The 25,789-nt window shown below is 35.5% G+C and overlaps 1 protein-coding gene across 6 annotated transcripts in view; it reads left to right on the forward strand.

Moving 5' to 3' along the window:
- The window catches only part of PHF3 (PHD finger protein 3), a 59,154-nt gene that overhangs the window by 24,249 nt on the left and 9,116 nt on the right, over window positions 1-25,789 (forward strand). For 4 of the 6 annotated variants that reach the window (XM_007424021.4, XM_025163980.2, XM_007424022.4 and 1 more), the window contains 9 exons: window positions 42-1,857; window positions 12,979-13,297; window positions 15,920-16,106; window positions 17,989-18,139; window positions 18,217-18,373; window positions 19,809-19,925; window positions 20,648-20,782; window positions 21,598-21,733; window positions 23,899-24,097. In XM_007424021.4, coding sequence (XP_007424083.2) covers window positions 42-1,857; window positions 12,979-13,297; window positions 15,920-16,106; window positions 17,989-18,139; window positions 18,217-18,373; window positions 19,809-19,925; window positions 20,648-20,782; window positions 21,598-21,733; window positions 23,899-24,097 — 3,217 coding nt within the window. Of the gene's footprint in view, window positions 1-41; window positions 1,858-9,423; window positions 9,507-12,978; window positions 13,298-15,919; window positions 16,107-17,988; window positions 18,140-18,216; window positions 18,374-19,808; window positions 19,926-20,647; window positions 20,783-21,597; window positions 21,734-23,898; window positions 24,098-25,789 lie in introns of those variants that run through there. The other 2 variants (XM_088137439.1, XM_088137443.1) reach the window with 2 other exon arrangements.

Raw genomic sequence — 25,789 nt, forward strand, 5'->3', positions numbered from 1 at the left:
GGGGGACATAAATAAAATTAATACTATTTCTTTTTTAATAGAGCCAATACGAAGTTTACGGCAGAGCACACTAGCCAAACGTTCAAATGCTTCATCTGCTATTACCACGAAGAAATCATCTGTAAAGTCTGGACCTGCCCAGAAGGGAGGACTGAAACAACATGATAAAGGACAGGCTAAACAGGATAATAATAATGCTCAAGAGCATTTAAAAAAGATTGAGCCAAGCAGTAACAACAGTTCCCAATTAGAAGAAACAAAAGAAATATCATCATCATCTTCAGGCAATTCAGAATGGGTTGTATCTTGTGCAAAATCAGAAAGCACAGAAGCAGATAATGAACATGAAATTCCCAGTCAGGCAAAAATAAAAGTATCTCATGAAATAGGAAGTTCTTCTCATTTGCCAGATTCTATTACCTTATGTAAAGAAATGGAAAATGGGGCAAAGGCTGTTACAGAAAATTATGGTGCTATTGTTGGAACAGAGTTGGCATCATCTGCTTTTGTGGTGGCTGATAAAGTTCCAAATAACAATATGATTAAAAATGAAGGTGATGAAGTTAATAAATACACTTCTGAAATATCTTCAGCAGAAAAGACAAACCATAAGACTGAGGAAGAACAGAATACAACTGAGATAGAAGATCAAAATAAGGAAACTGGGATGAGTGATACTCTGCTTATTTCTAAAACTTGTGAAAATTCAAGTGAAATTCAGGAAAACCTTATAGTTCAGTCTAATTTTGTGGATGGAAAGGCTGAATGCAACTTAGGTTTAAAGGCTAGTGGTGACATTGCTCATAATGCTAGCTTGCAAAAAAAAGACAAGCAAGTATGTTTAGATAACCTGAAAAAGTCTAATCTGAAAGATGATCTTCCTTTGAATAGCATGGAATTTGAACAGACTGATTTAAAAGATGATGGTACAACTTCTATCAGATTAGAAGTAAATACTTTGGAAGGTAGTATTATTCAAGACATTCCAACCCAATCACTATATCAAGAGACTGAAAGTGTAAAGATGGGAGAGCTTGAGATTTCAGGACTGCAGGAAGATGGGCATTCTAATGTTCCATTAAAGTATCTAAAAAAATCGAAGCTCAAACATATCAAGACTAAGCAAAGTAAAACTATAGTTGCTCAACAGAAATTGGCTACTATAGACCAAGACACACATAGCAAAATTCAAGTTCTTCCAGGTGTTCGCAGTCAGTCTTCAGTAAGTCTGAAACGTCACATAGAGGAGCAAGGAAATACTCAGCATTGTCAGAAAACAGTTAAAGTTAAGAAACAACATTCAGATAAAGATGTGAAATCCCAGAGCTGTGACTCTGGAATATCTTTAAAGAAGCAAATCCATGAAGTAGGAAAAAATATTCCCCGGGGTCAAATCCCATCTCAGGTACGGAAGGTGATGGCTGAAAGAATGAGTGACAGGTCTGTCAGCCATCATGCTGGTTCAAAAGAAGGTTCACATTTAATGTTGGGAGCAGTTAATTCTAAACAAGGGCAGTTGCCGCAACACAGTCAGAAGCAGTCACATAAACATCAACTTAAGACAAATAATTTTATTAAGGAAGAAGGAGGAAAAAAAGATTCCATGGGAATACTTGTGGATTATTTAAAAGATGATGAAAAAGAGAAACTGAAACTTAGAAAGTTAGAAAAGAACCTTCAGCCTCGACAAAGAAGAAGCAGTAAAAGTCTCTCAGTTGATGAGCCACCACTGTTCATTCCAGATAATATTTCTACTATAAAGCGAGAGAGCTCAGAACTCCTATCTCCCAGTGAAAGCAAAAGTGTCTGGGTACCTAATAAGCAGTGTGGGTTTTGCAGAAAGCCACATGGCAACAGGTGTGTGTATTAATATGTTGATTTTAAAATATTTTTGTAATCAGAAATCTGCTTCTCATATTTTAGAGCAGGAGTAGGTGAATTTCTTGTGGTGGTGATGGACTTCTTTAATTTTTTTTTCCTCTCTGAATGCTTCACATTATTGATTGTGGCCAATAATGTCATTGTATCATCATAGGGCAGGATCAATGTTTTTGGCTTTTGTTTTGTTTTGGGGGAGAATTTGGGGTTAAGTGGTGAAGTGGGGCAAACATATTGGCCCAACTTACTTGGGGATTGCAAAAGGGATGTTCTGGGGCTGTTAGCAGCCTGTAGTTCACAGATTATCCCTGTCCCAAGTTTAGGTTTTTGACTATCTTTTTCAAATTAAAACATAAAAGACACCCTTAATCAAATTGAAGCCTGAAATCTGGAATTGTTGACATAAGTCAGAATGTCCTTCAGCTCCACCAAGGAGGAGGAGGAAGAGGAAAGAAGAAGAAGAAGAAGAAGATGATGATGATGATGAAGAAGAAATAGAGACAAGAAAATGGCCCTACATTCTGGTTGTTTCCAAACATAACACTAAGCTAGGATTTGTTTTAATGATTTGAAAATCAGAACAGTTTTGCAGACAAAGTAATAATGACTTTTTTCACCAACTCCTGGTTTTTCTCTTCTGCTAGTATGCAGAAGAAATAGGTAGATCACAAAAACAAGCAAAGATTCATATACATAAGTATGAGCCATAATTGAAACAAGCCAGGATTTGTGAACTATCCACAAACCAGGCTTGCTTTCAAATTCTGGTTTGGTAACAAAAAATAAAGCTTGGATCTTTCTTAGGATGAATTTAATCTTAATACTAAGCCAAAACCAAACAAACTTTAACTTAGCATTATATGTAAACCTTGCCTATGCACATTTACTTTCAAGTAAAGTCTAGTATGTCCTATGATACATGCTTCCCAGTATGTGTATTTCATATCTCAGCCTAGTAAATAATGCATGTTTTTCATTGAGTTTTTCCTGCTACTATTACTAAAAATAACAAGAACTATTGATAATATTTAAGTGTCTATTGTGTAGCTTTAATAGCAAAAACTGAATCTTGCAGCAACCTGAATACTTTTTGAAGAGTATTCAGATAGATTTTCTGGGAACCTTTGAAAGGTTTTGATGCTTTAAATTGATTTGATTAACATGTATGATGTGTTTGTATAATAAAATGTATACCATAATATTACATTCTGCATAACAGCTTTTTCCAATTTGGGTTGTTCTAGATATTTTGGACTATGATTCCATTAAGCCTCAGACTACATGATTAATTAGAAGCAGTGGGGATTATAGTTTAAAACATCTGGGAACTAGGGATGTATAGCATCTGAAATATTATTTTCCTTGCCTAAAGGAACTAATCAAAATATTTGATACAAATTTACCATATTGTATTATTAGATAATATAGTACAGTTAATATGGTTTTATTTGAAAATTATAGATACATATCCAGCTGTTCCTTCCACTAATGGAACTGTTGAAGTGAGCAGAACTTTTCATACTTGTAAATTAATATAATTCATATCACTGCTGGCATCTAACACCCATTTAATGCAATCATAGAGCTGGAAGGGGCCATCTTAAGTCCAACCTCCTCTTCAGTGTATCAAACCAAATTAACGTATGGGTGACAGGCTAGCTTCTGTTTGAAGATACCCTGTGAAGGGAAGCCCACCACTTGTCTGAATATTTGGTTCCACTGTCAAACTACTGTTACAGTTATGAAGTTTTTTTCTGACATTTAGTTGGAACCTGTCTTCCTGATAGCTTAAAACCATTATTTCATGTCCTGCACTGGGAATGAGAAAGAATATGTTTTGGCCTTCTATGTGACAGCCTCTCAAGCATTTGCTGAATGCTGTTATATCCTCTTTTCTCAACACCAAACATGCCCAGCTCCTTTAATAGTTTTCATAGGGTTGAGTTTGTAGTCACCAGATAATCTTTGTTGCCTTTCTTTGACTCCTTCATAAGGTATAATGCCCAGAATTAGAATATTCAAGGTGAAGTCTGAGCAAAGCAGGATAGGAGTGGAATGACTTTTCTTCATCCTAGTGTTTTCCCACAATGCAGGGTCTGCTAGAGTGGAATGATTAATTTCATAATTTGAAAATTGTGTTGATGTAGGCTAAGATTGCTTACCTTCTGTGCAGCCATATCATACTGCTGGCTGATAATTGGTTTGCAATCAACTGTTTCCATGATCTTTTATTGTATTATTACTAAGCCAGGTATTCACCATCCTGTACCTCTGCAGATGATTGTTAACAGAGTGAAGATTAATGTATTTTCCCAACTAAATTTTATTATCATACTTGTAGCCCATTTCTCGGTCTTCTAGTTTATTAGCTGTCCCACCAATTTTGTATTGCTTACAGATTTGATAAGCATACCTTTATCTCTTGATCCAAACCTTTAATAAAAATATTGAACAGTAGAGGACCTTGTGGCACTCCACTTGGCAACTCTCTTCAATTTAATGAATATAGCTTTCAGGACAGCTGTTCGTCTGTGTAATTTGTCATGCCATCCAACTCTCATCTAGCTTACTTGCCTAATTATCATCAAAAGCTTTGCAAAGTCAAGACATGTCTGTAACATTTCCACAAACTATTAAGGCAATTATCTAATTAAATGTTGAGGTAAGATTTGTCTCAACAGAAATCTGATTTCTGGTAATTGTTTTCACGGTGCTTCAGATCTATTTTTTAATGATCTACTCTAATATCTTCCCAGATACTGATCTCAGATCAACTGGTCTGCAGTTTTCTGAATTTTCCTTCCTCCCCTTCCCCTCCACCTTTTAAAGGTAGGGATACCAGGATTTCTCAAAGATAAGAAATTTAGGTCTCAGCTACAGTGGTTCCTATAATATTCTAGGATACAGTTCATTTGGTCTTGGAGATTTAAACTAATTCAAAGGAAAGAAGTATTCCTTAACCATATTTCTATTAATCTCAAACTTCAACTCTGCTTTTTCATTCTCTTCCCAATTTTTAGGTGGAACACAGTTTTGTGGGACAGGACTGAACCAAAAGAGAAATTTGAATGGCTTTGTCTTTGTAACGTTAGCATTTTGTATTCTTCACTGGGCAGTTGGTATACTGATTTTTTCCCATTTTTTGAAATATCTGCAGAAGTCCTTTTTCCTGTTCTTAGCATGCTTTGTACATTCTGAGCTTTTGCTTTCCTGATACTAGCTCTTCAGTTCTGGACTATCTATTCATATTCTTCCTTTGTGATCTAGTCCTGTTTTCATTTTGTTTTACAGTCTTCACTAAGCTTTTTGTGTAGTCATGTTGGCTTCCTTTGATACCTTCCTTTTTTCTTCTCTTTGGACTAGCTTGCAATTAAGCTTTTAGTAACTTCTTTTTAAGGAACTCTCATCCATCTCGAGTTCTTTTTCCTATTAGCATCTCCTCTCATCAGATCCTACTTATCCTTGCTCTGTATTTATTAAAATTTGCTTTATTAAAGTCCTTTTCTATGTTCTATATACATTGGAACATAGAAGCTAATTTTTCAGATTGTGAAGGTTACCATATGTTAGTAGATACACAACTATTAGGAATGGGATGTTTATTATTTTCTGCATATATGGGGTGTTTTGATTTAAGTTAATGATTTTTCAAGTAAAATAAATTACTGCACAGTCAAAACCTGACTATGGTTAAGTATCTTGAAAATACTCTAGATTACAGGTACAGATGTATTGCTCCTGTTTTTTAATCCATGATTAGATCTGGAGCATTGTAGCTGCACATTCCTCTTTGGTTCATTTAGGATATGGTGGTTGAAGGCCATTTTTTCATCCCTAGATCTGCACTAGTCACACACAACCTATAGATTAGAGGATTAATTTAAAGAATAGGAGGGGTGACTCATCTTCCGCTCTCTTAAGTCTATCACTTTGAATTTGCGTACATTTCTTCTAATTGGAGTCTGTTCTAGGACTGGAGTCTATTTGAGTGAGGGGTAACATTTTACTAAAGAGAAGTAATCTGGGGGACAAGATTTTGCTATCTTGGTTCTGCCCCCCCCCCCCCACACACACACTTTGAAGTTATCTTCTCTTCACACAAATAATTGGGGCAGATCCAAGTTTAAAATAAGAGGTTGTTGCATCTCTTTTAGTTCTGTTGTATTACTCAGTGTAATACAAGGAATAGTTACAGGAAAATAGTATTTCAATTTGCTAGCTTTTTAAGATGTATTTTTTATTACTCACAGAATAAATCATATGATCATTATATTAATATGATTTGAAGACCCTCATTAAGCTGAGATCTAATAAGTGCAAATTATTTCTGACTGTAGGAAAAACTACTTTAAAGAGTTTTTCCAATTTACTTAAGTGTTGGAAAATGTTCTTGGTAGAAACTTTCAGTCTTTGTTATATAGCAGTATGTGTTCGTTTTGTATGTTAAACTAATGACAAGTTTATTTAACAAAGCCACATGGTGTTTCAAAAAGAAACTTTCACATGTAAGCCATGGGTTTTTTGCCTACCATCTATAAAGCATTGAAACCTTCTTGTTGAAATTATTTTAAATATTGTGTCTTTTGTTTGTTGGTTTGTTTATTGGCTTTGTTTTTGTTTTGAAACTTGGAGGTGAGACACTTTGATCTATAAGCCATTATCTAGTAACTATGAGTGTTAGTTAAGCTGAGCTCCTCTTTTAATCTTTCATGCAATATGTATGAGTCAAAGATGGAACTAGGTCAATCAGTAGCTATATATTTGCCAAACCTTGTTACCCTTTAATTCAGTGAAGCCTCTTACTATTAGTAATGTGTGGAGGAGGCTTATTTCTGAGAACTCTAAATATCTTACTGCAAGACAGTGAAAATGTTTTAAAGAAGAATGATGCAGATATAGAAGTTATTTTTATTGTCACAATGAAAATTAATGTAAAAACAGTAGCAGTAGAGATATTAATATTAGACATTGGACTAATTCATAGACAATATTAAGCCATAATGGATAGGTTAACCATGACAAATAAAAAACAAGTCAGATTATGGCTTGATATCAAATGTGAAACACGCTACAGTATTGTGATGGAAACAGAATGAAAACATAATCCCATATATATTTATTTAGGTAGAAGTGATGCAAATGTGGAATTGCTTGCAACCTAAGTCATTTTTACTTTGATTCCAGATAAACCAGTGTGAAAGAATAGCCAAGAGTTAAGTTCTACTGATTTCCAAAGGCTTGTAGTATAATTAATTTAGTATAATCAAACCTGTATATTGTTGGGTATTCAGAATTTGCAATTATCATTATCAATGGAAGGAATTATAGAGGAAAGATATGTGCCAGTCAGGTTTTTTTTTCATGAGTGAACTATATAAAACACTGTTCCCTAGGGATACAATTGTACAACTCACAATGTTTATGTGAAAAAATACTGCAATTTGTTTTATTCTGTATAATCAGATAATTTCATTTATTATTTGTAAATATGCAAACTGTGTAGAAGGAGTCCAGTCCAGAAAAATGTTTCATTTAAAATCATTGTGCGTGAACAAAAGTATGAATTAGATTCAAATTTAGGCTCATGCAGAGTGTGGCAAATGGAATTAGAATGGCTGTTATATGGCCAGAAAATATGTGGTGGTCTCCAAAATTGCCCTGAAAGCATCTTCCACGAATAGAAAGGCAACTAGTGAGTGGAGAGGTCTACTTCCACTTTCCTATTAAAAGGATCTAAATCTGGATCTAATTTTATTAATTATATCTACTTTAAAATGTGTGCAGATAGAAACTGTAGGTAGAACTCAGTATTAGGCTAGCAGAGTATTTTGTCCTTCTTCCAACTGTCATCTTTTTAAAATATCTGGGAAATTTAGAGAACTGTCTGGGTGTATGGAAGAAAGAAACGGAGGAAATGGATTCCACCAACAGAAGCATTCTATTAGATTCTATCAGTGCATATATTTGTATCTTATTAAATAAGTAACAGTTATAACTTTATATTATTGGTAATTTATCATTCCTAGAAAGATAACAAAATATTGACCTCTCCATCCCTACCACAAAAATAATTATTACAAATCTCTTATTTAATATTAATTGAGCTCATTTATTTTAACTAGCCTTGATAGTTTTGATAAGTGTTAGTGGCGTCTGAAATAAAACAACATAAAATCTGGATGAAAATGCTTGAGACCAATACTAGTCATATATATTTGGTCCAGGGCTGGACCAGATCAGTCGACCTGATCAGTTGAGCCCCGAATATAGAATCTGTTGAAGCAAGATATGCATAGAGCTTGCCCCCTCTCAAGAACTGTTCCATTTCAGCTGGTATGTAATAATAGCTTAGCAGTTCATCTGTACTGTCTTCAACTCATACACTTTGTATACTATGCAGATTCTTTATAATATTAGAGACACAAATGTCCATACATTAACTGTCTTTTATTTTTTATAGACTTCTTTGTAATCTATAAAAGCATATGGGGTAGAATTTCCTAGAAGTTTTCTAATGGTGTGTTAAGGGATACAAGATTTTCTAATATATGTTAATCAGAAGAACAAATTCTATATCTTGTGCAGTGTCAGCCCTTTGAGGTGGAGTAGACAAGGAAACCAAAGTTAAGAATGCTAATACTACTTTTATTATGGGGTTACAGTAACAGTATTGTGCAAGTCTGAATGTGCTTCCCTTCTCCCTGCCTTATCCTAAAGAGAACAGGGAGAGTTGAGTCTGAGACGTTCTTTCGAATTGCATTTCTGCTTTGGACTCAAATTTCTCTTATCTGACCATTGTCTTGGCTGGGGCTCTTCCTTCTGTTCCTCAAGGTTACATGCAGCCATATCTCAAACATGTTAAAAGGATGTCTGAAATTGGCATTGGTAGGATAGCTTATTTAAAGACAGTTGATAATTGTCATTTTGGATAAGTATTTCTTACCACATGTGAAATTTATGCCCGTACAAAAAAAGTAAAGTGGAGTGAACTGATTGACAAACACTTAATATCTTGTGCTGTGACTATTCTAAACAGCTAGCTTGATTGCTTTTACAAATCAACCTTAAACTGTATTTACAATAAAGTTAATTTGGACTGGTGTATTCTTTTTTGTTTTCTGTTTTTGTTTGTTTTAATACTACCTTCCAGAAGGAGATTCTGACCTACCTAGCAAAAAGCTTTGTTTTACCCATATTAAAGTTGGATTTTGATTTTTTTTTTTTGAAAAAGATAGTCTACATTGGATTGGTATGTTTCAATGGATTCCTCTGAATAGTGGAAACCACCTGTAACAGTGAGATTTCTGTGGAAATGAGTAGACTGTATCCTAACACTTTTATTATTTTAAGTGGGCTCACAGCAGGTATTCCTGCTTACAGCAACATGTTGCATATAGAACTTTAAAATAGAATTTAAGAATACAAATATATGTAATTAGAGCTTTTAAGTGACAGGATTGTGTAGGTTTTAGTTTAAAGATTGTTGAAACTGCTAAGTATCACTCTAATTATTATCTTAAAACATTTCTTTTCTTTCTGTTACAGCTCTATATCCACTCCAGCCTTACAACATGGTTAATGCAATTGGACATCAAACTAAGAAGCAATCTACAGCCAGAGCTTTTAGTGTTAGTGGGCCAGAATGTTGAATGCTACTACAGTAACACCTACAAAACCTGTCAGAGAGGAATGCTTTGTTACCAGCTCTTCTTGAATGGCAGTCTTTTAGAAAGTCTTCCTATCTGCTGACAATTATTTCATATTATTAGCTGCTTGTTACTATTATTAGCTGTGCTTCCATTTCAGTGTCAATACTAAAATATACCCTAGTGGCTAAAGATTTATGATGATTTCTGAAAAACAAAGAATCTAAATTTATTGGGAAAATGGCTACTTAATAGCTTATTAGGATTTTTTTTCCTTCCCACTGTTGTTCATTAAAAAATAATTTAAGAAAATAAGTTTGTTTAGAAGTATACAGAAGTATAAAAAATTAACAAATTATTAAAAATATCGATTGAATGTAGAGATAGCTGGATTCAACCCATATTTTATTATTGTAAAATGTACACTTTTTCTTCCCACCAACATCTTTGATACACATGGAGGATTAGTGGTACAGGGATAAAATAAGCAGGAATCCTTCCTTTATTTGGAACCCTATAATATTGTTATAAAATATTGATAAGAATTAAATTAGTGTAAATTGTTTAAGCTGGTGGAATATACAGTCATTACATTCTACTGAATATATCCAGTTTAATCTAATTATACAAGTTAATACACTGTCCAAATTTTCATTACCAGTTTGAATCTTTTTGTAGTAAATTAAGCATCAACTGATAACCCTTATCAAGTCAAATTTTGCTTATCAGTTATATCAGATTTCATTATACTTAAGTGAAGTCTGATCCATTGTCATTTCTGTGACTTAAGCTAATAATAAATGTAATATATACATCCAAAGAACACATTAATGTTATTGGTTAATAATTGTCCTACATTTCATTTTTCAGCTTAGGAATTAGTGTTATTTCAGAGAAAAGTTCTGTTAATGGGGAATTAAAAGATGCAGAAATAGTTTCTTCCTGCTAGTAGGGAATAAAGTGGTTTAAAATCAGTACTAAACAAAAAATCTTTATACGAAGATTGTAGTACATTCATCTATTCTGAAATGATTTTGTTAAATAATGACAGAATAGCTAAGAAATTGTGATATGTCTACATAATTTACTGAACTGTTAGTTTGAAAATTTAGACCATTGTTTAATGTATATTGGACAATGTAAAAACAAGTTTACTTCTACTAAAACCAGGTGGAATTCAGATATTGATATTTTTTTTTTTTAACCATCTGAAATAGTAGGAAATTTATGGTTCTTTAAGGGTTATAATACATAGTTTAGTTTTGTTTGTTTTTTTAAGAAAAAATCCTTTTGCTAATCAGAATAAAACAACTGGTCTTTTTTCAAATGATTTTTTTCTTGTTTAATCTGATAAATGTGCAATGTATCCAAAAATATGCTTAAGGGCTATATCTTTTCATCATACAGGAATTTTCCTTTCTTTGTACCCTACCCCTTTATATCTCAAAGTAGGTTCTGCAATACTTCTTTGTTGCCTGTTTTTTTGGGGAGATGGATACCACTCAGTACCTCTTTATCAGTCAGCATTGCTTTTTGATATTGGTCTTTCAGTCTCAGCCACTAGGATGTCATTAAATATATATACTGAGTGCTCATCCATGTCCTTCTGTACATTCTTAGTCATACTACATTTCCCCTCTTTCATTCAAAAACAATAATTGCCAGTTTGTCAAGAATGTGAACTTATTTCTAATGGCAAACTTCTGATGACAGCTAAATTCAAGTCTTCTTGAAGGGAATGTCTTTCTGACATTACCATTATTTGAGGTATTTACAACTTTTTTAAAAAAATCCTTTTTCCCCCTAATTTCTATCAACATACTAAATCATAAAGAAACAATATTTTTACACTCATCATATATTTCTGTGGCCTATTTCACTGTGTCATGTTGCAGAGTGAATCATATTAATAAACTTCATGGAATTCTCACATATACTTAATACTGACATTTGCCTTGTTTGCAGTCATTTTGATACATAAATCATATGTCCCTAGTGTGCTCTGTTTTTGGAATGAAATGCAATCATTTCTCCATGATATACATTAAAAGAAAAATGTGAGATTGTTACTACCTTATCTTCTAGTTTTAGAATTAAAATAAGAAATTTAAAATAGTTATCTAAAAAGTGTCCATGTTTGAATAAGCAATTGAGATGCAGTGAGAGATATTTCATATTTTGAATGAAATATGTAATAGTCACTAATGGGACATTACCAAGATCAACTTCAAGTGTATATGCATCTATTTAGTGTGTTATGTGTTTGTGTATATATGCATATACACATGCATACATACACACACACACACACAAACATATACCCAGAGAGATATACATACACATAGCACACATACACCTTTCACTCCAAAGGGAAATTTATATTTTTAATTAGGTAAAATAATTCCTGCTTTATATCTGTCCTTATAAAATATATGAAGCATGCATATATTCACAGATCTTTTAAATTAGGCTTGTAAAAAAAGTTATTCAAGCTGTTCTGAAACACCATCATAATTTGGATTCTTCTTGAGATTTTAGGCTTGAAGATGTAGACAGAATTGTTCTCTGATTCCCTTGAAGTTTGGCCCAGCTGTCTATTTTAAAAGTAGTATTAGTCAAGAATTTTCTGAGACCAGCTCAAATGTTTCAACTATATTTTACTTTCTAAATCTTTACAAAGGCAAACCTCAAAATAAAAAAAGATAGTATCTCCTTTCTTTCCCTCCCAGTGGCTCAATTTGGGTGGTGAGGTTGCTTTCTAATGCACTTAAGTATGTTAAAGTATGAATACTTTATCTTACTTCAAGGTTTTATTTCTGTCAAATTTCATTGAGCAAGAAAGAATACTAGGGGTTTGCACCATTTAGAAAATTATTAATTTAAGGCAGTGCTTGCTTTCAGTGAGCAAGCTTCAGGGATTTCATTATATTATTTGATAAGATTAAGTATCATGGTGGCAGCTGTGATTGTGCTTGCTATATAATCTGGAATAGGGAAGGATGATTAACCTATTTATTATAAAATGTCGGGCATTGCCTGTTTGTCAAAACCAGATCCTAATTTGCAAGTACTTTGGTGATTTACAGGATCTAACAATGTGTATATTCCTATTTGTTGCATTCTTTCTGTCATCTTTATTAGGCTGCTGGAACAAAATTCAAAACTTGATTTTCTCTTTTCCAGATGCATATCTTATTAGTATGTTAGTAGACTGTACTGACTAGCATAACAAAACTCCTCTTGCTATAACCTTGGCATTTCATACCATGTTGTAAGGCTGGAGAAATGGATGTACTCTTCTGCACAAAATATATTAAATGAAGGAGGACCTGTTCTATATGAGAGATCATTTAGGACAGCTATAAGCTTTTTACATTCAGCATAATATAAAAGTCATAATAAAGCAATGTGATTTTTGTTTTTTTGTTTTTTGTTTTTTTATTTTTGGTTGTAGGTTCATGGTAGGATGTGGTAGATGCGATGATTGGTTTCATGGTGATTGTGTTGGATTGAGTTTGTCTCAAGCACAGCAAATGGGAGAAGAAGACAAAGAATATGTTTGTATCAAATGCTGTGCTGAGGAAGACAAGAAACCAGATCCATTTGAGCAGAATACGCTGGATGCAAGTGTGAAACTTGAAACTGCTAGAGAAATTAGATCAATGGAGTGTGAGAAACCTGGAATGTCAAAACAAGCTTTCATGGGCCCTCAAAATAAGACCCCAAAGCAAAGAGAAGACTCTGGGAAGCACAAGGTCAAAATTTTTAAGCGGGTAAGAAATGAGATTTCTTTTTACCCTATGTACAGGCTACAGCAGATTTAATGTTAAACTCTTTAAGTGCTTTCTTTCAAATGTATTGGTATAATTTTGTTTTAAAAGGCAAGAAATCCTACACACACACACATACACACACACACACCTGTATTTATATAAATACCTGTATTTCCTTTTCTACTTTGAAATGAGATCCATTTGTCTAATATATAGTCATTTTTAGCTTTCTCTAATTTATTTATGTAGCAAATCTATATGGCTGCCCAACTCACACACAGTGACTCCAGATGGCTTACAAAGTAAAATCCCCAGTATGAAAAACACAGTCAAAACAACCACTTGATTGGCTCCTTTTCAGCTTGGGGTCCCCAGGCCCGCTGGCAAAACCACATCTTCAGGGCCATCCGGAACAACATCAAGGTGGGGCCAATCTTATCTCAGAGAGAATAACATTCCACAGGGAGGGAGCCACCACAGAAAAGGCTCTTCTTCATGGTCCCGTCAGGCATACTTCCCTCAATGATGGGACTCGCAATGTACCCAGCCTCCCCGCTCTGGTTGGCTGGGTAGGTGTAACTGGGGAAAGGCACTCCTACAAATAATCAGGCCCCAAGCCATATAGGGTTTTAAAGGTGATAACCAGCACCTTAAATTGGATCTGGAAGCAAATTGGCAACCAATGCAGCTCCCGCAAAAGAGGTGACACATGTGCAAATCTGGATTTGCTCAGAACTAGGTGGGCTGCTGCATATTGAACCAACTGAAACTTCCTAATACTCTTCAAAGGCAGCCCCGTGTACTGCATGTTACAATAGTCCAAGCAGGAGGTGACTAGGGCATGGGTGACTGCAGGAAGGGCACATTGGTCCAGAAATGGGTACAAGAGATGCACAGCTTGCAGTTGTGCAAAGGCCCTCCTGGCCTTAACTGCCACCTGCTCCTCGTGCAGGGGTTGTGAGTCCAGGAGAACGCCCAGATTGCGCACCGGGTCCGTCTGGGGCAGTGCAACCCCATCCACGGCCAAAGATGGTAATTCTCCCAGAACCAAGGAACCCCGAATCCAAAGCCGCTCTGTCTTGTCAGGGTTCAGTTTCAACCTGATACTCCCCATGCAGAACTCAACAGCCTCCAGGCACTGAGAGAGGGCAGTTGTGGCATCACTTAATCCACCATGGGAGAGATGCTTCTTTCTCCTTGTTTACCAAATAAAAGATTAGGCAAGTGATATGGCTGAAATTTTATTATTATATTATATTGATATAAAACATTGTGTACAGCCTTTTTTAAAATTTTTCATAGCACCCTGTCAAGTATATTCATCTTACTTACATTTCTAGTTTATGAATGATTAATAAAGAATTATGTAAGTCTGAATAGATAATGTCTATCCAATGTCAAGCCCTGAAATACTGATCACTGTCCCTTGTTAAATATGGATAAGATCCCAGATTAATTGCTAATTTAAAAACTACTGAGTTGCAACTTGTGCTTCCTTCAGAAGTTCCCAGAACCCTAATAGTTCATTTTTATGTTATATTTCACAGTGCTTAGATTCAGTTGAAAATGCTTCTGAACAACAAATCAACTGTAGTGTTGCTTGAACTATTGTTTTAGAAATGCAATTCTGCAAGGGAACATTGACCAAAATTTTAAAATGCAAAGGAATGTTTTAATGTACATTAAATATCAGCAGTTAATTCCTTAGTAGATTTATGGTTCCTCATAGGTTTATGCTTTTATCATTATTTAACTTTCATAGTTACAATGTCTGGGTGAATGGAATTTGTACCTTTCACCACTGGGAGAACTTTTATGACTGGATTGAAGAAGGTGATCTATTTTTCTCTTTCTTCCATATACCTTATCTTCCATTTTAGTCTGGTAAAAGGTGTTCCAATCAGATGCTGAAAGGAAGGCAAGAGAATTGAAAAGGATGAAGGGAATGTTTGTTTGTTTGTTTGTTTATTTTTCAAATGTATATATGCCGCCCATCTCACTATACAAGTGTCTCTAGGTGGCATATTCAGTTGTATAATTAAAATCCATTATTGCAATATTACATGTCATTTTTCTCCATATAATAATAATATTTAGTACTTGAGAGATGTACAGTCACCATACTACTTATCTAAGAAAATGTTTTTAAATGCCATTTGCATAGCATTCTAACCCCAAATAGTATGATTGAGCTTTTTTTCCTTTTCTCTGTAATAGTTACAGTCACTGCAATCAGAACAGGAAAAAAAAAAATCATGTCTTTGGAATAGCGTCTTCCTGCTACTTTTGTAAATGTTTAGGCAATAGAAATAAAAAATTTTGCGCCAGATTCTCAAGACCAATTCCTGTTAGCATATTTAGGGTAAAACACACTAGTCTGTTTGAATGGAAAGTCGCTCTGTAAAATTCTGTTCATTTTATATTTCTTATTTTTTTGTTTTCCATGGTATTTGATTTTTTTCTTCATAACTACATACTTTATGTAGCCATCCTGAGAACAATTTATGTTGAAGTTGTAGCACAGTTGGTATAAGTGCATAATTTTCTATAGATGCTTTTGTCTTGTGACTAAAGAAAAATTGGACAGCAAAAAGGCCTATAATTAGTGTTTAACTGTTTCAGGAATCTAGTGAAGGAAAACCAGTATTGGAATGCAAAGATTCTGAAAGTAAAAAGGGGCAGCACATTTCTCTTAAGAAAATGGGGCAGATGGTTCCAGTTCCTCGACGAGCTTCTGAAGACAAATATGAAAAATTGAATAAAGATAACCTTAATGTTTCTTGTTCAAGTGAAGGCACAACAAAGCAAGGTAACTAAAACCAAAATTGCTACTGCTGATTTCCAAAATGTGTAATTCATATTCAAAAACTGCTGGAAATAAAATAAGCAGGTTGAATAATTTTTTCTCATTTAGTAGCAATGTCATAAATCTCAACAGATCTGGAAGATGATTCACCATTGAATGAAACAAATTTTAAATATTGACTTTTTTCCCTGCCAACTGTTTTTCTGTTAAGCATAAATAAGCCTTACTATACCTTTCCTAGAATGCATATAGTTGGCTCTACATAACAGCTACTAGGATACTTTATGCTTTTTACTAGAAATTGCATGCAGTCCCTTCTTTTAAGGAATGCTTGTCTGCTATGGGAGTATGTAACAGTGTGAAAAATAACTTTTATGTTTAAAAACAAGTCTCATACTGAATATAATTTAATCTGGTTTAATTTTCATAATTCTGTACACAGACTTGTACCACATCTGAAGTTTGAGTTTCTGGTAATATAAGGCTTTAAAATATTAAATTTTGCCTGATTGGTTATAATAAGGTTAGAGTGTCTGAAATTAGACAGAAATTCATATTGTTTATTTTTGATTGATTAATCTTATTCATATTTACATTTGAGCAATAAAATAGAAAGGCTCTGTGAAATTTAACATATTTGGTTTTTTGCAAGCCCTTCTCCTAAAAATAAAATAGAAAGAAATGACCTTCTGCTCTGGTGATGTCACCACCCAAAAATATTTTTAGAAGCCAAAATTAATGAAAAATAAGCAACAATAAAGAAAAATAAGTTTCTGCCTGAAAAGAGTTGCTTCCTACAGCAGAGGATCAGCAGCTATGATCAGAAACTTGCTTACTTTGAAATTAGAGAACTTTGTCTCTTCAATGAATATTTTCAGTATAAGGTTATTCAACGTATATATGAAACTTGTGGGAGAGACCATCAGTCAGTTTGGGGTAAGGCTGATCATACCCAGTTATACATCGCTACTGTGGGCCAAACCAATGCTATGGAAATCCTTAACCATAGCGTGAAGTTTTAAGAATCTGGATGGGTGAAGGAAGCTCAAATTAAATTCTTAAAATATGAAATTTGTTATTTTTGAACAAATACGAAGTTGTTCTTTTTGAACTGGGTAATCCAATAACATTGGCCGGGTTGTGCTTCCTGTAAAAGAAGTAGTTTATGACTTTGAAGTCATCTTAGACTCTTGGCTCTTGCTTGAGCAGCAGGGAAAGCTGTGGTCTGAGACCTTCACCCAGATCTGGCTGGTGGTGCTAGCTAAAACCCTGCTTGGACCAAGATGCCATTGGCAACTCTAACTTCATGTCCTGATCACCATTCGGTTGGATTATTATAACTTTGGAGATGACTCAGAAGGTGCAGCTGATATAAAACACAGTGACTAGATTGCTGGTGGGAAACCCTGCTAGCGTAGAATTTAAAGTTTGGTGTTCTGGGCCCAATTCAGAGTGGTGGTGGTGACCTTTAAAGTCTTAGATGACACAGTACTGCTAAGAATCCCATCCCACCATAAAACAGGCCTTCTCTGTGATCACTCCCATATTTTGGAACACACTTTCTCCAGGGGCCCATTGCCCTCTACCCCTTCTTGGACTCTGCAAGCAGATAAAGATAATATTATTCCAGTATACCTTCACCCTAGATGTAGATATCCATCATAGGACTTTTTTGTGATTTGTACTGGTTACTTTTATTGTTGTTATTCTTATGTCTTTGTGCTTTGTCACAAAGACTGTCAGGATTGGGCTGTCTACAACTGAACTCAGTCAATTCACTTTATCTTTTTAACAATAAAACGTCTTGTTCTTATTGTCAGGGAAACTACCAGTTGTATAAATGTAGATTTATTTCTCCATACTTAAGCTCTCTATATTTAAAAAGGTATTCAGGATAAACAGGAAATCAAGAAAAAGAGACCGGAGAAGGGAACAGCAAGTAATGTACACTCACCTCCTGCTTCTGCAACCAAACCTTCTGCTGATCAGATAAGACAAAGCGTTAAGCAGTCACTTAAAGAAATTCTAGAGAAAAGGTATGGATTCTGCAGTAAATACATTCCTATTATTTCAGTTGTTTCCTGAAAAAAATAAAATCTGTATATCTTTTCAGGCTTGCAGACTCGACACTGAAGATCCCTGAAGAAAGAGCAGCAAAAGTTGCAACTAAAATTGAAAAAGAGCTCTTTTCCTTTTTCCGGGATACTGATTCCAAGTATAAAAATAAGTACAGAAGCTTGATATTTAATCTGAAAGATCCAAAAAATAAAGTATGTCATGACATTTCTTATGTACTTTGGAATGCTTCAAACAATAATCCTTTGTTTCTTTGTTGGGTGGCTAAGATAATTTTACACGCTCATAGTTTCTTCTTTTTCCATCCTGATTATTAGAACTTTAGAATTCTCAGAGGTAGAGTTATTCTTCTAACTTCCTTTCATACTATATCCAGATTGGCACCCACTTTTTTTCTGTGTATATTTAATAAAAACACAATTAGCACTGTCTGGCTAAAGAACTTATGTCTCCTGATGAACTTCTCCAAGGGTGTATCATATATCCAGTAGCCTTTCAATCTGTACATCCTAAAAATGTTCATTTTGCATACTAAAATATCTTACTTGTTTAATTTTTTTAAAAAGACATTTCGCCTCATAAAATAGGGGTTCAACATTTCCATACCTAAATAATAGATTTGATAGAGAACTATAATAGTATATGTGACTAAAGCTATGCCCACAATGTTCCTGCTGATGAAAATGAGATAAATTTTTACCAGTGTGTCACCTTCTTTACTGTTCTGGACGGTCCCCCAGAATAAAATTTTAATGGATAGGGTGCTGAAGGAGTAAGGATGAATGAATGAAAATTATATACTGCCCATACTATATCAGCATAATTGCTGTACTAAAGCAAAACCCTTCAATAAGTTATTAGGTCCTAGGGAAGCAAATTTAGGATTAAACACGATCATTTCTTTCCTAAATCATTCTAACTACTAATAATTAATACTTTTGGCCTCTCTGGTTTGGATTTAACTTTTATGTCTTATTGCCAGCCTGTGAGGTTTGCCACAAACCTCATACTAGTGTCTTCAGTGTGTATATACAAGGACTGTATCAGACAGATTTGAAATACTGCCATTCAAAATTATGCTGACTCTAATTATTATGTTTTTAGATGACATAGACGTTACTTTCAGAAACATAGGAGAGGCATCTTATTTGCCTTAATGTATCCTAAGCGCTGCTGATACAGATTAGCGGAGTAGAAATGAATGTGCTTTGTCTGCTTTGTTTGTATCTGTATCCCCTTTGCTTTCAGTGGTAAAATGCATACTCACCTACACTCTCTCACGTTTATAGACTTATTCCTTTTACTTTGCGCCATTAGGTTTAAAGACTGGCCTAAACTTTTCAGCTCAGTTGCAGATATGGTAGAATGTTTCAGAGTATTCAAATAGAAAACCAATTGTTCTTCCTATTAGTATATTACACCATATAACAACCATTGAAGCTAAATATGAAATATTTACATTGGTGTAGAATTACTGTAGAGAAACTGTCATGAAAGACCAATTAACAGAATTTCGTACAAGTATAGTTGGTTTGCAGTTCTTAATATTTCTCTTCTTGCTGAATTGATATTACAAAAATGCAGGTTTTGGGTTGATTATATATAACTAATTATTGATTCCTCTTCCAGATACTTTTTAAAAGAGTATTGAAAGGTGAAGTTACTCCAGACCATCTCATAAGAATGAGCCCTGAAGAACTAGCTTCCAAAGAGCTAGCTGCCTGGAGGAAAAGAGAAAATAGACACGTATGGCTTATCTACAACTATTGAATTAGTCCCCTATTTCTGATAAGTTATTTTGATTTCAGAAAGTTGTTTTCCTTACCCATCCTTTCACTCCTAAATAATCAAAATGATCAATGCTTGTCTGAGCTGACATTAAGCTAGCTAAATAGGGTAAATTCAACCCCCTCACAGTATGCATTCAGTATGCTGGAAGTTATTTAGTATTCTCCTCTAGTTTCAATGGGGTATGTTATTTTATATAGGCATTGCAGCTGTTCCCGTAATCTAAGATTTGGATGTGGAGTAAATTTGTTTCTTGTTTGCCCTAATTCATTATATGCCCATTTTTGGTTGTCTTGCCACAATTGCTCTCTGGCCAGTGTATCCTAGAAATGTCCCTCCAGATGGCATCCTTTAGAATTATGACTATATTCTTATTCTTCTCTGGTAAAATGGGGTTGTTTGAATAATTTTCTCACCATTCCTGGAATTCTGGAATTTTGAACATTAAAATGTTTTATTTGAAAGTGAACAATATCGTCTAGTACCTAAAATTGTTGTCAGGTATTCAGCGTGTATACAAACTAAACTACTGACATTTATTTTTAAAGGTATTCTAATACAAAAGAAGGAATCCACTTTCCATCTCTCTTTTGCATTATGGTTGCATATCCTAGAACTTTGTCTGCTGTTTCTGGAGGCTCTTGCACTGTATATCTAACCTATTGTTTGTTTATTGATAGACAATTGAAATGATTGAAAAAGAGCAGAGAGAAGTTGAAAGGCGGCCAATTACAAAAATTACTCATAAAGGAGAAATAGAAATTGAAAGTGAAGCTCCAGTTAAAGAGCAAGAAGCAGCTATTATGGAAATTCAGGTATAACTTGAATTTGTAATTAATATAACATTAAAACATTTTTCACTAACAGGCCTTAAGTTCTACAACACAATGTGTAGGTTGTCTAATCTTAACTTTGATTTATTCCACCGAGTTCAGAGATCTGTGAATACCTTTCATGGGCTACATGTGTCCTTGTTAATTTTATTGGAGAAAGCTAGCAGTGTGTAAATGAAAGCATATGCTTGCACTAAACTTAACTTCCTTTTAACATTCAGAACATTGAAAATTTATTGTAGTGGTTTCTACAGGAAGAATTCAATCCTAACACCTAGATCTGCTGACCAGTGGGAGTTAGAACAGAAATGATGAATCTCTCTGCTAGTGAAGAGAGCATGTTTTCTCACAGGCCTTCACATTATTCCTTTGAAAATATCCATCAGCAAAGATCAATCTGTAGGTATTCCAGAATCAGGGTGAAGAAAGCTCTGGATTCCTTGATTCTGAAGCACTTTCATTTGCTTAATTGGTTCTAATACTGGGTGGCATGCTTATCTGTGGCACATAGATTTTATTCTATTGAAATTAGTTTATTGAAGTGTAGGAACAGAATTGATAATATTAAAAACAGTAAGCCCAATACTCTTACAGCCTTAGCCTACTATCCTATTTAGTGGTGCTTATGTCATTTTAAGTTACTCAACATAATCCTAATAGTGACTCCATAACCTTTAGTAAAATGCAGAATGTTATTTCTTTTTATATAAAAAAAGCAATGTTAGCAAATTATGTATGTAATATTTATTATGGCCAAAAGTCCTGAATACATATAAAATTTGTCTTCCTTCATGTAGGAACCTTCTCCAGTTAAGATTGTAGAAAAGATGGAGGAAATTGAAAAAGTTAAAGAAGCTGATGAATCTGCCAGTTCTGATACAACAAATCAACATAAAAACCACCTATTTGATCTTAATTGTAAAATTTGCACAGGTACTATTCCCAACCATGCTTAAAAAATTGAACTGCTTAGTCCTTAGCATTTCTTCTTACTAGCACATAGAAAAATGGCAGTTTGACAGTGGAATTAATTGTAAAATGATATCCTGTTGTATTTTCAGGAACCCCAGGAGGTAAGTTAGGCCATGAGAGAATGAATGATTCAAGTCATGAAGTGAGTTTCATGGACAAATTATTATTTGAATTTGTGCCAGTCACTCTAGCCAGTACTGCATTCTGTGATGCAGATCCTTATAACAATCTGATTCAGGGTAACTCTCTTTCCCTTGAGTTCCAAACTCATTCAGAATATCTCCAAACCAGAGCTTAAAATTGGAGATCTTTCATCTGCCCTAAGTTCTGAAGAAGCAAAGTTGATTTCAGATGCACTGAAAATGTCCAAGTGAAAATCAGTGGAGTGGAATGTCTAAGCTCTTGAACTGGCACCAGCGAGACCCAGACTCAAGTCCATCCTCATCCAGGAAAACTTACTGGATGACTTTGGCAAGTCTCTCTCTCTCAGAACAACCTACCACAAGGGAGTGTTGTGCAGAAAAATGGGCGGAGGGAGTGCTATGTGTGCCATCTTGAGCATCTGAAGGAACAGTGGGATATAAATCAAATAAATGGGATTCTGGTGCTTTGTCTAAATTTGTCTAAATTCAGAGGTTGCTGATTACCATAAATAATGTATGGATGCTAAACTCAATAAAACTGCAGATCCTCGATCAATATCATAGACCAGATTAACAGAATAAATTGTCTTTTATCTAACTGTCTGATTGGCTGATAGAGTGGGGCTGGGGAACCTGTAGGTAACCTGATGTTGCTGAATTACAAATCCAGCATTTCTGTTTATTGGTTATATTGTTGTGTTTCTAGGAATTGTAGTTCAGTAGTATTTTCTTGCCACTGACCATTTTTGTAACATGTGCTTCCAGGCTGCTTTGCATCTGGCCTGAATGTTAGAAGGCAGTTGGAAACTTCCCCCTCAGAAGTTTCAGAATGAGAGTATAGTTCTTAATTATGTTTAGTTAAAATGAACCAGTCTCAAACTGTAGTTTGAAGTTGCCTGGTATTAACAAACCAGTGAATAGATGAAGTTAAAAAAACAAAGCCATCTAAACCTGATATAAAGGCTTCAGAAGTGCACTTCACAGCCATTCATTGTAGAGAAGTGGGAAGTTGGCAAGAATGTTTTTTATAAAGCGTCATTGTTATTGTGTCTTGATAAAGCCTTTGTTTTTCTATGGGAAATTAAAATCGATCTATATCCCTTTAATAATTATCCAAACATCATTTAACTGCTTGAGCCAAATTCTAGATATATACTACAGTGATACCTCGGGATACGAACGCCTCTGCTTGCGAATTTTTCGGGTTACGACCAGCTCTGGCCCCAAAATTTTACCTCGGTTTGCGAACTCCGCCTCGGGGTACGAGCCATTTTCCGCCCGTGCCACGTGGTCCGCGGCCATTTTCTGCCCGTGCCACGTGGTCCACGGCCATTTTTCCGCCCGTGCCACGTGGTCCGCGGCTGTTTTTCCGGCCCTGCCGCGTGGTCCGCAGCCGTTTTCGCGCCGGGCTGTTTTCGCGCTGCGCCGGGCCGGGCCGTTTTCGCGCCGCGCCGGGCCGTTTTCGCACCGCGCCGGGCCGTTTTCACGCCGCGCCGCACCCGGCCATTTTCGCGCCGCACCACGCCGCGCCCGGCCGCTTTCCGTGTGGTCCGTGGACGCCAGAACGGATTAACGGTAATTACATTGAACCTTATGGGAAATTGCCTCGGGTTGCGACCAAATTCGGGCGGAGGGTGGAACGGATTAACCGGATTTACATTGAACCCTATGGGGAAATTTGCCTCGGGGTGCGACCAAATGGGGTGCGACCAAATTCAGAGGGCGGAACGGATTAACCGGATTTACATTGAACCCTATGGGGAAATTTCCTTCGGGTTACGACCAACTCGGGATACGCCCAGAGTCACGGAACGGATTAAGTTCGTATCCCGAGGTACCACTGTACTCTGCTTTTAATTTCAGCCAGCAGGATTTTTTAGCATTATGGTGAAAGCACTAATTGTTACTATATATTATGATCACTTTTTAAAACTTGTTTGATATGATAAATACTTAATAAAGCATTTTAATTTTCTTCTTAAGGTCGAATGGCACCACCCAGTGATGATCTTTCCGGGAAAAAAGTGAAAGTATCAGTTGGAGTTGCTCGTAAGCCATCAGACAATGAAGCTGAAAATATAGCAGATGCACTTACTTCAACAACAAACATCTTAGCCTTGGAATTATTAGAAGAAGATAAAGAGTTGTCAAATCCAGCATTTGCCTCCACTTCAAGTTCTAGGTAATAATTTGTGATTGCTAGTTAAGTGTATAAGAAAATGGAAGCTACTGTGCAAGTACACAGTTTGAATAAAGTGCTCTGCTCTCTTGTTTGAAAGCCATATTCCATTAATGAAGATAGGTAGCAAAACATTCCAGACAGAAGTGAAAATGAAAAAAAAAAGTCCAGATTTTCCAGACTGTCCTATAATATATGAAACTTTCAGAAGTCCCTTTGCCAAAATTGAACATTACTTTGTTCCTTCTGTCTTCTTTTTTCCCCCAAATATTACAGACTGAAATGCCTTGGGAACTGCAACACATTTATGCTTTGTCATTGCAGGAGGCCATGAATCATGATGTGTGGTATAATGATAAAATAATTGGCTATTGATTTTAGAAACAATGTGAGAATACTTGCATTATATAAATAGTTCTGTAAATCATCAGAGTTTTTAACTTTGTTCTTGTACTACAGCCCACCATACTATTTTGCAAATTATTTAATCAGAGAAGTTTCAAAAGCAGTTTATGATATGATGTGGGAAGTTTGCTATTCCAAAGGAGAAAAAATCTGGAAATGCTAGATACTGTGTCTCAGATCTTACTCTGTATGCTTTAAATCACCACACAAAGTTCTAGCCTTGATTGGGAAGTAATCCTATTACCTACATTCATGTTATTTAATATATTTTGCTTTGAAATGAAACTCCATTTGAACTAATTTCATTTTTGTCCTGGCCCTGACTATGTCTGGAGTGGACCCCCAGCATGCTAAATAAATCGGGGAAAAGCTATATAGCTCTTTTTTAACAGAGAGAAAGAATAAACTGTTGTGGAGTCTTCCTATTTCTTCACAAATAATGTTAAACTGCTAGCACACACAAGGCTCTTGTCATATAAAGTTGCCTTTTCTCTGGCAGTGTGAAGTAAAAGAGCAAATGTTATTCCCTCAGATATTATTCATGATAGAGGCAAGATCTCCCATGTGGCCTCTCACTGTCAGCTGATTCCGGGGAGTGCCTTGGTTTACTGAGGACCTCCGGGAGATGACGCGGCAGAAGTGATGCCTGGAACACCAGTGGAAGATGAAAAATGACTCTGATTGAGCATGGGTAATGCTTTATGTTCGAGCCCACACTGTGTAGAGAAGGTGGAAGGGTGACAGTACTTCTCTGTCATAGTGTGTTGGTAGGTTGTCTGGCAGCCCTGCTTAGGATAGCCTATTCCTGGATGGAGAAGAGCAGGAGAATCTTCCTGCAGGTGACCATGGTCATTTTAACAATAAACCTGCACACATTTGCTGAATTCTTAACTGTTCATGGTCAGAGTCTGAAGTGGTTGTTGGGAAAATATATATGGAATTATTTTCAGCAATGCAGTGCCATATGTGATTCTTTTTGGCCCATGGAATCCAGTGAAATGGGTATGGTGCTCTCTTAGCATGAACTTTGCCACCTTCAGTCTGTTGAGAATATGTGTGGTTGGCCAGGTCTGGGAAGTAGTCAAGACCTATTTAGGGGAGATGGTGATGCCTGCTGCGTTAAAAGAGACAGTAGTTATCCCCTTCTGAAGAGGCTATTCCTGTATCCAGTTGTGTTGGACAACTATCACCCTATAGTCAACCTTCCCTTCTGGGGAAAATTTGTCAAGAAAGTGGCAAGGCTCAATTACAGAGTGCCCTAGAGCAAATAGGTTATCTAGACTACTTTCT

Source organism: Python bivittatus, unplaced genomic scaffold (assembly GCF_059951505.1).
Source record: "Python bivittatus isolate LINGU-HERP-01145 unplaced genomic scaffold, Pbiv_v1 ctg000020_np1212, whole genome shotgun sequence".
Taxonomy (NCBI): Eukaryota; Metazoa; Chordata; class Lepidosauria; order Squamata; family Pythonidae; genus Python; species Python bivittatus.